This window comes from Peromyscus leucopus, unplaced genomic scaffold (assembly GCF_004664715.2).
Source record: "Peromyscus leucopus breed LL Stock unplaced genomic scaffold, UCI_PerLeu_2.1 scaffold_1011, whole genome shotgun sequence".
Classification (NCBI taxonomy): domain Eukaryota; kingdom Metazoa; phylum Chordata; class Mammalia; order Rodentia; family Cricetidae; genus Peromyscus; species Peromyscus leucopus.
The window spans coordinates 5,857-20,983 of NW_023504129.1; the positions used below are offsets into that span (position 1 = coordinate 5,857).

At 44.2% G+C, this 15,127-nt stretch overlaps 1 protein-coding gene across 1 annotated transcript; it reads left to right on the plus strand.

Annotated features, from left to right (window-relative positions):
* Positions 1–5,904: 5,904 nt before the first annotated feature.
* LOC114683821 (uncharacterized protein C11orf42) lies at positions 5,905–7,399 on the plus strand (the record flags this gene model as incomplete). Its single annotated transcript, XM_028858177.1, is given in 11 exon segments — positions 5,905–5,996; positions 6,264–6,359; positions 6,361–6,518; positions 6,521–6,538; positions 6,541–6,570; positions 6,573–6,694; positions 6,697–6,882; positions 6,884–6,921; positions 6,923–6,958; positions 6,960–7,021; positions 7,311–7,399. Coding segments are annotated over 11 exon segments (927 nt in total), but the record flags the coding sequence as incomplete, so codon positions are not given.
* Positions 7,400–15,127: the final 7,728 nt, after the last annotated feature.

Sequence of the window (15,127 nt, forward strand, 5' to 3'; positions counted from 1 at the left end):
ACAGGGTAAGGACACTCCTTTGAGCAAAACCTAGAGTCTAGAATGTGGTTATGTTGTCTTTGTCCTACATATGCATAGAACTGTGATGACCCAAAAGGTATTTACTTGAAGCCCTTGGTGTGTATACTACTGCACCTGGATACTTTGGCCTAGCCAGCCATGTCTTGCTTGAAAGGAGACAAAGGCAGTTGCTGCACATTACCATGCAGGAATACAAAAGGAGATGAAGGAACTAGTTGAGATCCTATGATCTAGTCTATTTGAGAATCTCCCTTTCCTATCTCCACCCCACCATTTGAACCCAAGTCTCACTATGCTTAAAGTGTCGCTGTCTGTCTAGAGTTACAACGCTCTCTATACCTGCAGTCAGACTCTGTTTCAGCCTGTCTCAAGAGTTACACAAACTTATACTCCACATTTTAAGAAACTGGAAAGTGTACCCTATAGTGCCAATCTACCCAGAAATGGACTTAAGACACTCCCAAAGAATTCTCTTGGTCTTGTGTGTAATCACTACTTTCCTCTTCCTTCAATTCCAATGAACATCACCCAAAGCAATACCTACAACTTCTTTCTCTGAGGCTGGGACTTTGGAGTCAAGTATCTAACTAAAAATTAAAGATGTATCTACAGGATCGAGTCATTGTAATCAATTGTCAATCTGCCAGTTTGTTTCCTTCACCAAGAATGAAAAGTCCCCAGTAAAATCCCATCAGAACCCCTATATGTCCTGCTCATTGTCACTAACAGCATGTGATACTGGTGCTATATGATGAAAATGGAGTATTTCATGCTGCTGCCGCTGCCCAGAGATATTAAAACAGGAAGTGGCACGGTGTGCCCAATGGGGAATTCATTTTCAGTTAAGGCTGAATAATGAAGGAATATATATAAGAGATAGGAGTCACAGCTGTAAAGTCAGAGAAAACTGCAGTCATCAAGTCTTGGTGTTAGTCAGAGAACCATTCTGCACAGACTCAGAGAGCTGACCAAGCATCATGAGACATCACATAGACAGTAGCTCCTGTGTATAACATTGTATCTAGGCTAAATGGGTCTCACTAGACCCTATAAACAAGAGTACCTCAAAAGCCTGCATGATTTCAAGAGCACACTGAATCTGAATGGTTGAAGAGGGTATCTAGTCCAGTGTTTCTCTACCTTCCTAATGCTGCAACCCCTTAAAACAGTTCATGTTGTGTGACCATCAACCATAAAATTATTTTCATTGCTACTCATAACTGTAATTTTGCTGTTAGAATAATAATGTAAAGCCTGTGGAGATAGATAGTGGCTTGTCAAGTGACCTGTCACAACCCACAGGTCAAAACCACTGGTCTAGTCAATCATGTATGAGTTTAGTTATTCCCAAAACTTATCTTTTCATGAAGTTCTAAGTTTAAAAGCTCTCTATGAAATGATTTTATAGAAAACTAACGAAATACTAGTCCTAGAGCTGGAACAGAATGGCTCAGTAGGAAAACTCCTTGCCTGAAAGCATGACAACCTCTGTTCAGATAGATTCCCAGCACCCACATAAAAGCTAGGTGCAAGTCTGTAACCCCCAGTACTGAGGAGAAAGACAGAGAAGATATAGCGATCCCTGGAGCTCCCAGGCCATTCAGTGAACTCCAGGTTAAGAGGAGACTGTCCCAAAGATTAAGGAGAATGACAGAGGAAGATACCCAACTTCAACTCTGTTCCTCCATACACAGTGTGTGCACACAAAGACATACTGAACCTGATGGATCACAAGCTAAGATACCCATCTCTCTTCATTAGAAATTCCCTTTAGGATGTGGGGAGTGCGGTGACTTGGGAGGAGGGCTGGGGGTGGAGAAGGGAGGAGTGATATCTGGTGGTGTGTAGAGTGAGCAGAAAATTTCTTAATAAAGAAAAATGAAAAAAAAAAATTCCTTTGATAAATCTATTCTGAGAAAATAACTGAGATGTGAACAAAACACGTATGGCAGTAGAATATTTATTACATTATTAAGAAATATAAAGGAATTCCTGTGTGATAATCCCATATTATCACACACATACATTACACACACACACACCATTTTCCCTCTGATACATGGGAAGGGAAATCATGTGCAATCAATGCTCATGAGCAGAGTCTGTCACCATCCCAACATGGAGAGAACAATGAGTCTGTCGCCATCCCACCATGAGAGACTGCTCTAAGCACCTTCAGCTCCTAGCTGCTGCAATCTCCCAAGGTCTCTTGTCCAAAGCTGTGTGCTAAGAATGTTTTCCTTCAAGTCATAAATCTAACACATTTGTTTTTGTTGACAATGCATACATACCTACCATGTGATATGTTCAGAAAGCTTTATCAGCACATTCTAATTCTTCACAATAACCTGAGAATCAACAATATGCCCACAGCTCATCACCTATATTTTCAAAATAAATAATCTCTGTAGAAACTTTTTTCTATAGCTTTGGCCCAAACCCTAGTCCCATCCATTATGATCTTATTATAGCCTTTATTCACTTAGTGTAAATATTCACATACTTAACTGAAAAGAATGTTGATATGTTTGACTATAGGGCACCCTGAATCTCAACTGCAATATTCTTAACATATGAAATATTATTCCCTTCCATAAACTGAAAATTTCTCAGCTCGTAGGACATATTTATCCAAAAAGCTTAAAATAAAGCATCAAGAGTTTATATAATTTCCCTGCAGCCTGAAAACAAAGGAGTATTAAGGATCTTTATACCTCAAAGTCTTTACTGTCAATGCTATTCTATGCTGCCATGAGATTCATGCAGATAATCTCACGTTCTGGCATAAACTGTCCTATGTATTTACTCCAATCTCCATTCAGATCACTCTGATATCCTTAAGGTGATCAGTGCCTCTTCCAAAGATACCACAGAATGATGGCACATGGGAAGCAAAACCTAGCAAGATATGGACCAACAGCCCAACCCTTGGGCTCACCAACTCATCCAGACTCAATTGCCATCTGTTTTTCTTCAGTATCTTTCAGTCTCAGACTCTGAGCAAAAAGGAAAGAGATTTACTCAACATTAAGGTAGAACATCATAGAATTTAGGAGCCTAGAGATTCACGGGAATCAGAAAGCAACGAAAGGGCAGAAGTGTGGCTTCCAAATGAGTACTTTATCAGAACCAATCTGCCCTCTGAACCCATGTCCATGAACAAAAATTCTAAAATCTTCTGCTTCCTATTTGACCAATAAGCCACCAGCCCTGCACTGATCTCATCCATCTCTTCTCATTCTGATTCCCTGTGTCATCTGCACAAAAAATCACTCTTTGCCTCTCAGTCAGCTCTTCTACACTGCAAAGTGCAGAGGTACATGTTCTGTCCCTTCTACTGTCTCTATCTGCCTCTACTCCACTTCAGTGTTCCTTATAATTTCTTTCAGAAGGGAACAGAGTTGCCAACTACACTACACTAGCTATCTTTTCCTTGTCAAACAAAATGAAAGATGTGATAAACTAGGTGTAATGTATATACCTGCAATTGTAGCACTTAAAACAGAAAAAAGACAGCCGGGCGGTGGTGGTGCACGCCTTTAATCCCAGCACTCGGGAGCAGAGGCAGCGGATCTCTGTGAGTTCGAGGCCAGCCTGGGCTACCAAGTGAGTTCCAGGAAAGGCGCAAAGCTACACAGAGAAACCCTGTCTTGAAAACCAAAAAAAAAAAAAAAAAGACAGAAGTTCCACAAGTAGGAGCCAGCTTCAGTGACACAGTGATATGCTGGCTCAGGGAATGGAGAGAATGGCACAGGGGTTAAAAAGAACTGGCTACTCTTCCAGAGACAAGGGTTCAATTCCCAATACCCACCTGGCAGCTTACAATTGTCTCTAATTCCAGTCCAAGGAATCTGATGTCCTCTTCTGGACCTCACTGGCACCAGACACACACATGATGCATAGACATACATGTAGGCAAAACATCCAAAAATGTTAAAAATTAGAGCCCTAATATCAAAGATGGTATTTTGTTAGGCCTTGTTAAACAAGTATAAAGAAGAATGGTTTTGGTCTCTTAAGAAACTCAAAGGTTTCTCATTTGGACTGATGTGGCTTCTCTTGTATCCTGCCCACTTCCTTCTCACTAAGCCACACGTATTTTCTCCCATCACACACTGAAGTGAGCCATTGCAACAGCACCAAAAAGGAGCTACTGTTCTGTAGTAAGAGCTGAACCCCAGGTCTGTTATTAACTATTCACTGTATTGTTGGCTAATTTAATTTTTCTGAACCCTTTCTTCACTATAAAATGAAACAATAATACCCTACTCAGAAAGAAGCTGGGCACAGTGGTGCACACCTGTAATCCCAGCATTCAGGAATCTGAGGCAGGAGGATTGCTGTGAGTTCTGGCCAGTGTGTAGCTACATAATGAGTTCAGAGCCATTCTGGATTACATAGTGGGCCCTGTCTCAAAAACAAACAAACAAACAAACAAACAAAAACCCACCAAGAGATTCCTAAAAGAATCCTCTAAGATAACACATTCAGTATCTGACATAGGCCCTAGCATAGACAAGTTCAACAAATATCTGACATTAATTTCTTAGTAGAACTAAGTTCTACTGTCACTCACTTGCTAAAAGGCCTGGCACCTGTCCATTTAGTTCTGAGAGATGTGCCTTCCCTTGAGTTCAACTCTATCTCCTTTAGGAAAGTTTTCTTGATAACACTTCCATCACTGCAGTATCCTTCTGTGGTACGACACCTATCACTTCAGCTGGCTCAGATGATAGCAGATTGCAAGACAGCATTTTTCTCTAGTCAGGCTGCAACGGACACCCTAAGTATGGAGACCTCCCAAGGGGCCTGAGAACTATGGGACAGACAAGGTAAGGAGTGTGAAAACAATTACTAAAAATTCTAACGAGATTTCTTTTGAAGTTATTCTTTCCAGCAAAATATTAGGTAAGCTTCCGGACAAAGACACAAGGAGAAGATGAGTAATAACTAAGTGGAGAGGAAACTACTACATACAAATCAGCCTAGGACAGGAATGGAGCATGAAGAAAATCTTCATGTTTACCTGGGTAATTCTGCCTTCCTGAAAAGTCTTACCAGCTACTAAGGAACAAAATCCCATTTAGATCTTACTCTTCACGTTACCATTGCTCAGCCTAACACCCACCTACACACTCCACTTTCCACTGTTTTTATAACCCACTCATTAATAACTGGTTTCAACGAGGAGCTTTAGAATTAGTATTCCCAGGCATACCCCAGACAAATAAAATCAGAATCTCTGAGAACAGAAGACAAGTATCAGTAATTTTTAAATTCCCCAGGTAATTTATAGTTGAGAATTACTGGAGTTCTTATTGTTGCTATTGTTGTTTAGAAGTTTGTTTTCATGTAAGTCTTGATCTATACTTCCATATCTTCAGAACCCCAATGCAACTTCAAGAGAAGTAATTCTACAACTAACTAGATGGCAGTACTCTAGTAAAGCAGTTAAAGTGTTCCTCCCTCCAAAGCAAGAGAATGACCACTCCAGCTGAGGCAGAAGACCAGGAGACCATGAAACAAGACTGCATAAGATGAGAAAAGGAGTGAAAAGAGAAGAGGAGAGAGAAGAGAGAGTGCATCTTTGTGCTGTTCAAAGGGCAGGGCAAGAACAGAAAGGAAAAATGAAATGGCAAAGAAAAGAAAGGAAAGGAGAAGGAAGTAAGTTTGTAAATATTATGGCCCACAGCTGCAAGGAGGCAGTAGGTTACTGTCCTCTCTGTATCCAAGGCTCCATCACCTAGCAGGACCTCTATGACCTCACGCTGGAGTAGGTCACAGCCAAGTGGGGGAGGGGCACCTTAACTTCCTGGGCAGATTGGGGGTTCCTGCAGCAGTCACTACCTTGCCAACCCCTCCCACCATGTTGGTCAGTAACCCCACCTGCTAACACTGGATGAAGCAGATGCCACTTGGGCCCTCATCAAGGATAGGTAGGTAAAGCAAGGAGGTTAAGGAGGAAATGGCAAAGTGTGACCAGGCTGATTCTGAACAAAGTCATTCTTTTATGTATCCAAGTATCTGCATAGTCTGCATAAAATAAGACATTCAGGTTTTGCTATAGGAGGAACAAGGAGATAAGAAGTGTGGATCTGTGTATACCATAGAAATGTACTTAAACAGCAAACAATGGTGGAAGGTCAATTTAGACAATACAAGTTAACCTCTGACCTTAACTCAGCCCCTGACTTATAAACTGACCACTGCAGGTCATCGAGAGCGTTTTGGGTCCAATGTAGTGCAGTACCTTTCCTGTCGGATGCAGCCTACTATGATCTACTGGGCGTGCTAGTGAAACAGTCCCGTCGAGCCCACACCCGCCTAACTTTGCCAGGCGCAGGCGCGAAGGGCACTGAAATCAGTAGGGCTGCTACCAAATCTTCTAGAACAGGCAGGGTCTGAGGGTGTCTTTGCCCACTGCACTCGGGAATACTCACCAAATGGCCGAGCCGAGATAGCCTATGAAGAAATGCGAATGTTGGATGGGCAGCCCTGCGGATCCGCCTACATATGGGAGTCTGCGCAAGAAGGTTGCTTTCCTGCTGCTACACCAGGGCAGGTGAGCCTACAGCAGAATCTTCCCTGGATCCGAAGCACCCACAGCATCTACGTCATCTACCAGGTCTTCTCCTGCACCTGGCTGCAGCTAGGGCTGTTACCTACAAGCCCGTGAAGCCCCAGCTGCTCCGTTACAGCGGTCACTACCTAATTGCTTTCTCCTGCCTCAAGTTTTCACTGCAGCCCAAGGGTGTGCTGGGACCACAGAAGTCTCTGACCAAAGATCCCTTGCCCCAAGGAGCCACCTGGGTTAGACCTAGCCTTAGCATCTTATCAACTCTGGCCCCCACATCAGTACCTTGCTGATACCCTTGAAGTTGCTGATGCATCTCCACCTGTCCAGCCCACCTACACCACCTCCCCAAGAAGGGCAGAAGGCAGACCACCAGATTCTCCTATAAGGTCGAAACCCCTTCCGAGGGCCCCTATATGCTTTCAGGTACTGCTAGGGAAATGAAGATGAAGCATGGAAAGACCACTGGAGGGAGAGGTACAGGACTATAGCCAGAATGGTTCAGCACCCACAGTGTGTACCGGACCCTTATGAAGGGACAGACTTGAGGGAGCCAGGGAGGTGAGATGGAAGCATGCCCTGGTAAGGGTGGTGGTGGGGATGCAGCACAGAGAATCAGGGTGGGGGGGACTAGGGCGGAAGACCAGGGCATGATCAAGCTGTGACTATCCCAACCTAGCAGAGAACTGGTCTTCAGCCCCCGCAACCCCCACAGGAGGCCAGGTGGGGCCCGGGACCCCGACCGCACTCCATGTCCCTGCCCCTGCTGCAGGTCTGTCCTCAGAGTTCGACAGCGACGAATGAAGCTGAGGCAAGAGACGCAGGGGGCGAGGCCCTAAGATCTGACATAGGGATAATGGTCCCCAATAAACATCAGCTGCTGCACCCCAACCACCCTGGGCTGTGTGCTTCTTCTTTCTTGAGTCCAGAAAAATGAAGTCTCCATTTTCCCTAAGCATTAAGTCCTCTCACCTTCTAAGAGTAAAGGGGCTATCCTGAAACCCTATCATCAGTGTTATCTCCCCTGATGATTCCCCACCTATATACAACTTCACAGGGCACAGCCCATAGATAAAGGGTGGCAAAGAAGAATGAGCACAGAATAGAGATTTCCTTTTATACATATTGCAACAAGTTCTCATAAAACATTCATCTGAAATAAATTAAAAAGTCCATTTGTCACTGCCTCCAAACATAAAAAGGAGCCCATGTCCTGGAAATCGGCCCAGGCCACAGAAGGCCCTGATTGTCCATGGAAGAAAATTAAGATTGAGGACCAAAGCCTGAGACGGGAGGACAGATACATCCTCTGAGTATCCAACAAGAAAGGCGAGGTGACAGCATGGGCCTGGGAGATGGCAGCCAACTCCTTGAGAACTCAGGGAAAATGACTGCACAGTAGACAGCATTCTTGACTCGCAGAGCCTCACCTTGGCGTTCAGAAGCCCCGCCCCGGGGGAGCAGAACTGGAGTTGAAGCCCTGGAGAGCCCCCACTAGTCCAAGTCCTGTTCCTTCTCGCCCAGGTTGAAGAACTGTGCCGCCTGCCGGGCCCTGGTTGGACTGTGTGCATGCCGCAGGAGTAACTCCCCAAGGATGCCTCCGGCTCCTCACTGAGAATAAACAGGAATATCAAGAAGGTGCTGGATAGGGAACATGCCTAGTTTGGGGAGCAGATTTCCCAACCCTTAGCTTCTTGAACTTCTCCCTGGGGTTCTGGAAGAATGGAAGGACAAGATGGACGAGAACTGAAGTTCATTTCTTATCTCTAATATGACTAAAGATTTGAGACAGGTGCTTTTCCTCTTTTTCTCAACAAAAATCCTGCTTGCTCAGCCTTTCCCCTCTATCCTGTCTCCTTAGCAGTCAATATTTGCATGACTGTATTCCCAGCTACAACTCCTTCCTTCTCCATGACCACCTGGTCTGATTCATTCTAACCACTATTCTACACCACCAAGATCACTCTCATACATAACATACCCTAACTTTGTGTTTCCTAACACCCCCTAAAGCAGTAGTTCCCAACCTTCCTAATGTTGGACCCTTTAAATATAGTTACTCATGTTGTGGTGACCCCCCAACCATAAAACTATTTCATTACTACTTCATAACTGTAATTTTGCTACTGTTATGAATCGTAATGTAAATATCTGAAATGTAGGATATCTGATATGTGCAGCATGGTGCACCCCAAGGGGTCACGACCCACAGGTTAAGAACCACTGCTCTAGCACTACACACAGTCAACTACTTCTACTTTGCTCTGACTACCTAAAGCTGACCTACATCCTCTGCTCCTCATATCTGTATGTACAAATGTAGTTCAGGGACTGCTTCATTTCTTTACACTCCACTGCCTGTCTAGGATCAATTTCCTTACACCACTACTTCATCATCAGTCCCTATACCCAACAAGACTCCCTCCACTGGCTATGCCAGACACTTTGAATTTGAATTTTAGAACTGAGCTATCTAAAATACTGTCCTCTGTCTAACTTCATCACTTACGTAGCCTAGATTCTAGCCCCTAGAACATGATGTTTATTGTTACAGAGACACCATACAGAGTTATTAACCTTGCATTCAGAGCCTTCACAACCAGGGTCTCATTTAGCAACCTACCTTCATTGAATCCAATAGGCACCTTACACCATCGGTAGCTCCTTTGACTACAATTTGTCATTCCTACTTTTTTATCCTTTCTAGCTTAATTATTTCCACCTGGAGAACCCTGAGACGACTAATTGTGATCTTCCTACACTGACTTCCTGTTCCACTATAAATAACAACATCAGTAATTTCTTCCAAGGTTTCTATCTCATGCACTAAACTATAAACTCAAGAACTTAAGAATGTCACTTTAATGCTTCCTTATCTCCTCAACCACTACCAAATTCTGTCATATTTAATGCTTCCTTATCTCCTCAACCACTACCAAATTCTTCAAAAACTTCCTTCCCATCTCTGCCCTATCAGGTGCTTCCTTTCTTTTCCATTATTCAAATTCAATCCTCCCTGGTCCTGATTGTTCTTCCTGAATCCTTTCTCTTAACTCCCATTCACATGCAATTATTCATCACATCCAGATTTTAAAAACCTCTCCTAGTTTCTTAGTGTCTGAAAGAAAATCACAATTTCTGCCAGCCTAACTTCCACTCAAAAACTTTTACTCAGGCAAATCTTTCTAGCCATATCACCAACTGTTCTACAGCCTTATAAACCCCCTACTCTCATTACTCAAGGCACATGCTATGTCAAGTTCTCACAATATCTCAACCCAAGAAGTTCTTTCTCCTTCCTGATGTCTAGACCATTATGCTCTTTCTTGTGATAACTGCCAATCAGGCTCTTAATTATAAAACAACTCTATCCCTCTGACCCAAACCGACAACATGAAGACTCAATTTTCAACAGCTTCTTCAGTTTCTGGATCTTAACTAACTTGGACTAAAATAAGGTATCTAGGAGAATAAGGGAGGGTGGTCAGTTAGTCCTCACCTAGAGAATCAGAGCGGCGGGGAACAGTCCTGCTGTAGGACCTCAGCCAGTCCAGCTTGCCACGAGCAATGAGGTACTTCTTGGCTTTGGATAGCAGAGCAGGGAAGTCCTCCTGGGAGGCTGCAAAGCTCTCAATCTTATTCTTCACAGAGCCCAGCACCTATGAAGCACAATTGTATAATGTTTCTGATAGTTTCACATTGATACAGGCCTTTCTAGTCCCACAGCATCTGCTCCCAGCCCACCCAAGGTCACTCTAGCTGTGGCCTGGCCCACCCACTGAGCCTGGACGCACCCATGCATGCATGCATCGCACACCTGCAGCAAGGACTTGACACTGGGCTGGAAGACCATGTTGGTGTTGAGCAGGAAAGAGCGGAGCAGGGGCTGGGGGTGACAGGCCAGCTGGGCCACCAGCCCCGTCAGCAGGAAGTTGACATAGACGGAGTTCTGCAGCATGTTCTCGAGTTTGGCAAAGAGCACAGCCATGAAGGGGCCTGGAAGGGGGTGGGCACAAGGATACAAAGCCTGAACACAATGCACATCGCACGCATTCCTCCCGCAAACAAGACCCCCACTAGATGAAAATTGTAAGTATCTGAGGGTGTTAAATGACCTGTGACCACTTTCTCTAGACAAGGTAATCCAGATGCCAGCATTATAGACATTATGACTGAAGAGTCAGATCTTAGGCTCTAGAGTCAGAGATTTCATTTCAGACTTCAGATGTGCCCTGTGACTGGATAAGTTGAAAGCTCACCAACATTTAGTTTCCTATTTATAGTAAATAAAATATACCTACCTCATAAGATAATTAAGAGGACAATGAGATATCAATGTCAAATATCAAGTACCAGATCTGGCAAATTTTTTCATTTGATTATAACCATATCCTAACACTGCATTTCTCAGTTTTTAAGAAGCTTCACTCAAGAACACAACAGAATACACAGAGAGCCAAAACATCAAATCAGGTTCCATGAAGACAGAGTAACACAAAACTGGTCAGAAAGAAAGCAAAAAGATATAACAACGACAAAGAAAGAGACTACAAACTTCAAAGCAAGTAGTAAGTCTTTAGGGAACAGAGACGATGTCAGCTCTGTCTTTCAGGCACAGGGAATCAAAGAGGCAGACTAAACTCTACAGGAAAATAGTAGCTTAGTTTGGGGCACAGGAAACCGATTCAGGATGACAAGAAGGGATTAGCATTCCATTCTGGGAGAAATGCCTTAAGACATGACACTGACCACTAGAGCCACTGGATCACAGTATTTCTGATGAAAGATTTTTGGTGAAAGAGATTATTATTTAAAGTGTACTATCAAATGTGATAGAAGAATGATGAACAAGAGATGGTGAATCCTGAAACAGATATTATACCACCATCCACTCGAGGTGTCCATATGACTAGCCTTGGCTCAAAAGTAATACTAGCTTAAGAGTCCAAACAAAATCCCTAACTTTATCCTTTGTTCATTCCTGGGATATCTTGTAAGGGTTAATGCAAAGAGCACAAATGACTACAAAGAAAAGGGAAAGAAGTATCAATTAATACTACAAGACTGTGGTAAAACCACCTAGAGGTACCGAACAGGAAAGGAGAGGAGCAGAGCTAAAAGAATAGGAAGATAGTTTTTTAATAGTCTGCAAAAGAAGGAATATGGCTCCAGACAGAAGCCCCAGTGCTATACCAAGACAGTCAATCCAGGCTTACCAAGACATACAGCATACAAACTTGACTATTGACAATTAGGATAGGTGGTGCCTTATTCAACTTAAATTTTCCATGACCCATTGACGATAATCCCAGTGTAAAGCTACTGTTAGCTGTATTTTTACAATGTGCCAATATTATATTAAATGACTTTCATGTACAATGGTAGGCAAAGTGCCAGCATAAGGGGTGCCTAATCCAAAGTCTATGGTCTTAACCCTAGCCATTGCACTGCTCCCAGAAGTTTTTTTGTTTTGTTTTCCCATGATAAGATGTAGATTACATCTTGATAAAGGCTTATCTTGCTCATAAACAAAAAGAAGAGCCGGTCAAAATCTCAGGTTGGATCTAGCCTTGGGGCATCAACCCAAAAGGGCTTATCAGGTACACTTAGAACCATGCCTCAAAGAAGAATATCACTCACCCTCCAATCCTTATTAAACATAAGTCCTTAAAATAACTGTATTGGACAGTCATGGCAACCAAGAAGGTACAAGACAGTGGATGGAGAAATGAAATCAGGCCCTTCTTTGAAGAGGCAGGGAGGAAGGTGCTAAGCAGAAGAGAAAACAGCAAAAGAGCTGACTCCAGGCCATCAAAGACCTAGCAGAAGACTCAAAACCCAAATACACAGACTGGTGGAACGGCACAAAACAGAGGTGCACCTGTGTCTTTTGCACAGAACAGTACAAACATCATTCACGTGGTTCAGATGTATTTACCAAGCACAGAGCATCTTATTTACAAATCCCAGGAAATGGCCAGACTAAGGGAAAAGGAGGAACATGCATATAAGGACATACAAGGCTCAGACGTAAGTCATTATCCAAACCAGCACAAGCATGGAAAAACATATCAACAAACATGAGGGCATGGTATGACATGGTCTATATGCAGAAGGGACTCAAGCAAAATGGATGAGGGCTAGGTAAATACACAGAAATGACATAGCCAAAAAGTCTTAGAAAATCTGCACAAACATGTTGAGAACATGCAGGAGTACACAGAAGAGAAGCTTAAGTTAAATAGCTTACAGTGAAGGGCTGGCTTGGCAGCTGGTGGAGAGTCGCAGAGGGCTGCTGAGGAAGGGGCCAGGGGGCTCAGGAGGGCAGTTGAAGCTCTCGTAGGCCTCCTCCTCCTCAGGAGGTAGTGGAGGCTCTAGGGAGGCTCTGAGCTAGCTCCACCATTGCTCAATGCCACCTCCAGCTCCCGAGCTCTTGCCCAAAGCTCTCTAGTCCTGCATGCCTCAGAGTACCTCTAATAATTCCCTAACTCCTTCCTGTGGCACCAATCGTGGAACCAAACGAACCTTCTTGGCCCCTCTGGCCATGCCCTGGTACCCCATTGAGCTGCGTGAGGGGTAGGTGCCATGGGTATCCCCTACACCCACAGCTAGCCCCGACTCCCTAGATTTTCCTCCTCCCCTTCTCCCACATTGTCCTTGATCTCCTCAGGCAGTAGGCTGCGTTTCTTAGTCCGAGAGGCAAGAGGTTAGACTCAGGAGGGGGCGCTCGCCATCATAAGGGGCAGACCAGGTCGCAGGCTCGGACACAGCGGTCTACACCACGGCGTGCCTCACGAAGATACTCCAGATAATTGTCTTCTAGCTCACCAGGCTCCTCTGCAGGGCTAGGCCGTCGGCTAGGGCTGGAAGTTGGGGATGCAGTAAGCCCTGGTGAGCGAGGAGCTGGACCTGGGGACTCAGAGCCACCTAGGCTCTGCTGCCGAAGAAACAGAGCCAGGCGGGATGGTGTGGAGGGACGAGGCACTGTTACACTGAAGAAGAATCAACGCTTGGGCTTCCAGGCTTCAGAGGGAAGAAAGCATAAGCAAAATCAAGGAGATAGCTCAAGAGGAGAAAACAAAGATCTAGAGGCTAAAGAAGAAGACAGTAAGGAAGTAGAAATAGAACTATTTTGATAGCTAATTCTCATCACCCCCACACCTCACTACCTCCATCAAATTGAAAAAAATATAAACAGAGCCAGCATTTAGTGGAGCATGCCTTTAATCCATCACTCCTGGGAGGCAGAGAGCAGGCAGATCTCTATAGTTCAAGGCAGCCTGGTCTACAGAATTGAGTTCCTAGACAGTCAGAGCTGTTACACAGAGAAACCCTGTCACAAAAACAAAAAAAACAAAAACAAAACAAAAAAACATGCAAACAGAATACATAATTGAAATAAGAGAGAAGGACTAGCTCTTCCAGAAGTAATTCTCTGGAAAGTTAAGATCCTCTCCTGCAAGACCACTCATCAATTTCCCCAGAGAGGAAATTCCATCATTGTCACCACCTTCCTCCCTCACCCTAGCCTTGCTTTCTCTCTAGGCTCCCCCAGAAACCCAGCATACCCGTGATGTCCTCCCTTCTCCCTCCTCTCTGCTAGGCCCACCTCGTGCCCATGAGGCATGCTCTGGACGAGTGGGCTGGGGCATGGTCCTACAGCAGCGAGGGATTAGGAGAGAAACTTGTCAGCTGCTCGTCCATAAAGATCCACATCACGCACAGCTGGCTTCTGCTCAGCATCACATGGTTACATGGGACAAGATACCTGGGAAATAGCAGAAAGAGAATATAGGGTCAGGAAAGAAAGCACCTGAAAGCAGGCCAGTGAACTAAATGCTAAACTAGGCTCCAAGAGGCACTCATGAGGACACTCATGAGAAATCCAATACAGCCCATCACCCTGACAAAACACTAGCCCTGAGGGTCAGCCATCCCTCAGCCTGCCCCCACAGATACCTGAGAACCAGCTGAAGCAGAACATCTTCACAGCTGAGGTTCAGAAGGGTCCTGAAGAGACTCAGAGAGACCATGCAAAGCTGAGGGGGAAGGAGGGAGGGAGTCACCATAAGAGCTCTCTACCCTCCAAACTATTCACCAATGGAAGCTCCATTCCCCCAACCCAGGCCCAACCAACCACTCCAAGAATAACCTATGCACCAAGGTCTAGCACATAAACAGTATACTATGCATTAACTAGATAAACACATAATCTTTGTGAACAAGACTTTACTATTCACAGAAAATAATCAAGTGTCAGATCCACTGCAATTCTACAGACCATATACATAACTGACTATCTGTCAACATATTGATTCCATCAATGTTCCAATGAGATCCCAAGAAAACAGACACTAAGAAAGACTGTAACAAAGTAAATGATTCATAGGAAACTATAGCAATATGATAGCCAAGTAAACACCTGTCAGAAGGACTGTAGTCACACAGTAATTGAATGGCTACAATAAGAGGAACCTGGAAGAATCCCAACTGGGAAGTAGGTGGAGTCATAAGTATGGAGTTTGAATCAGG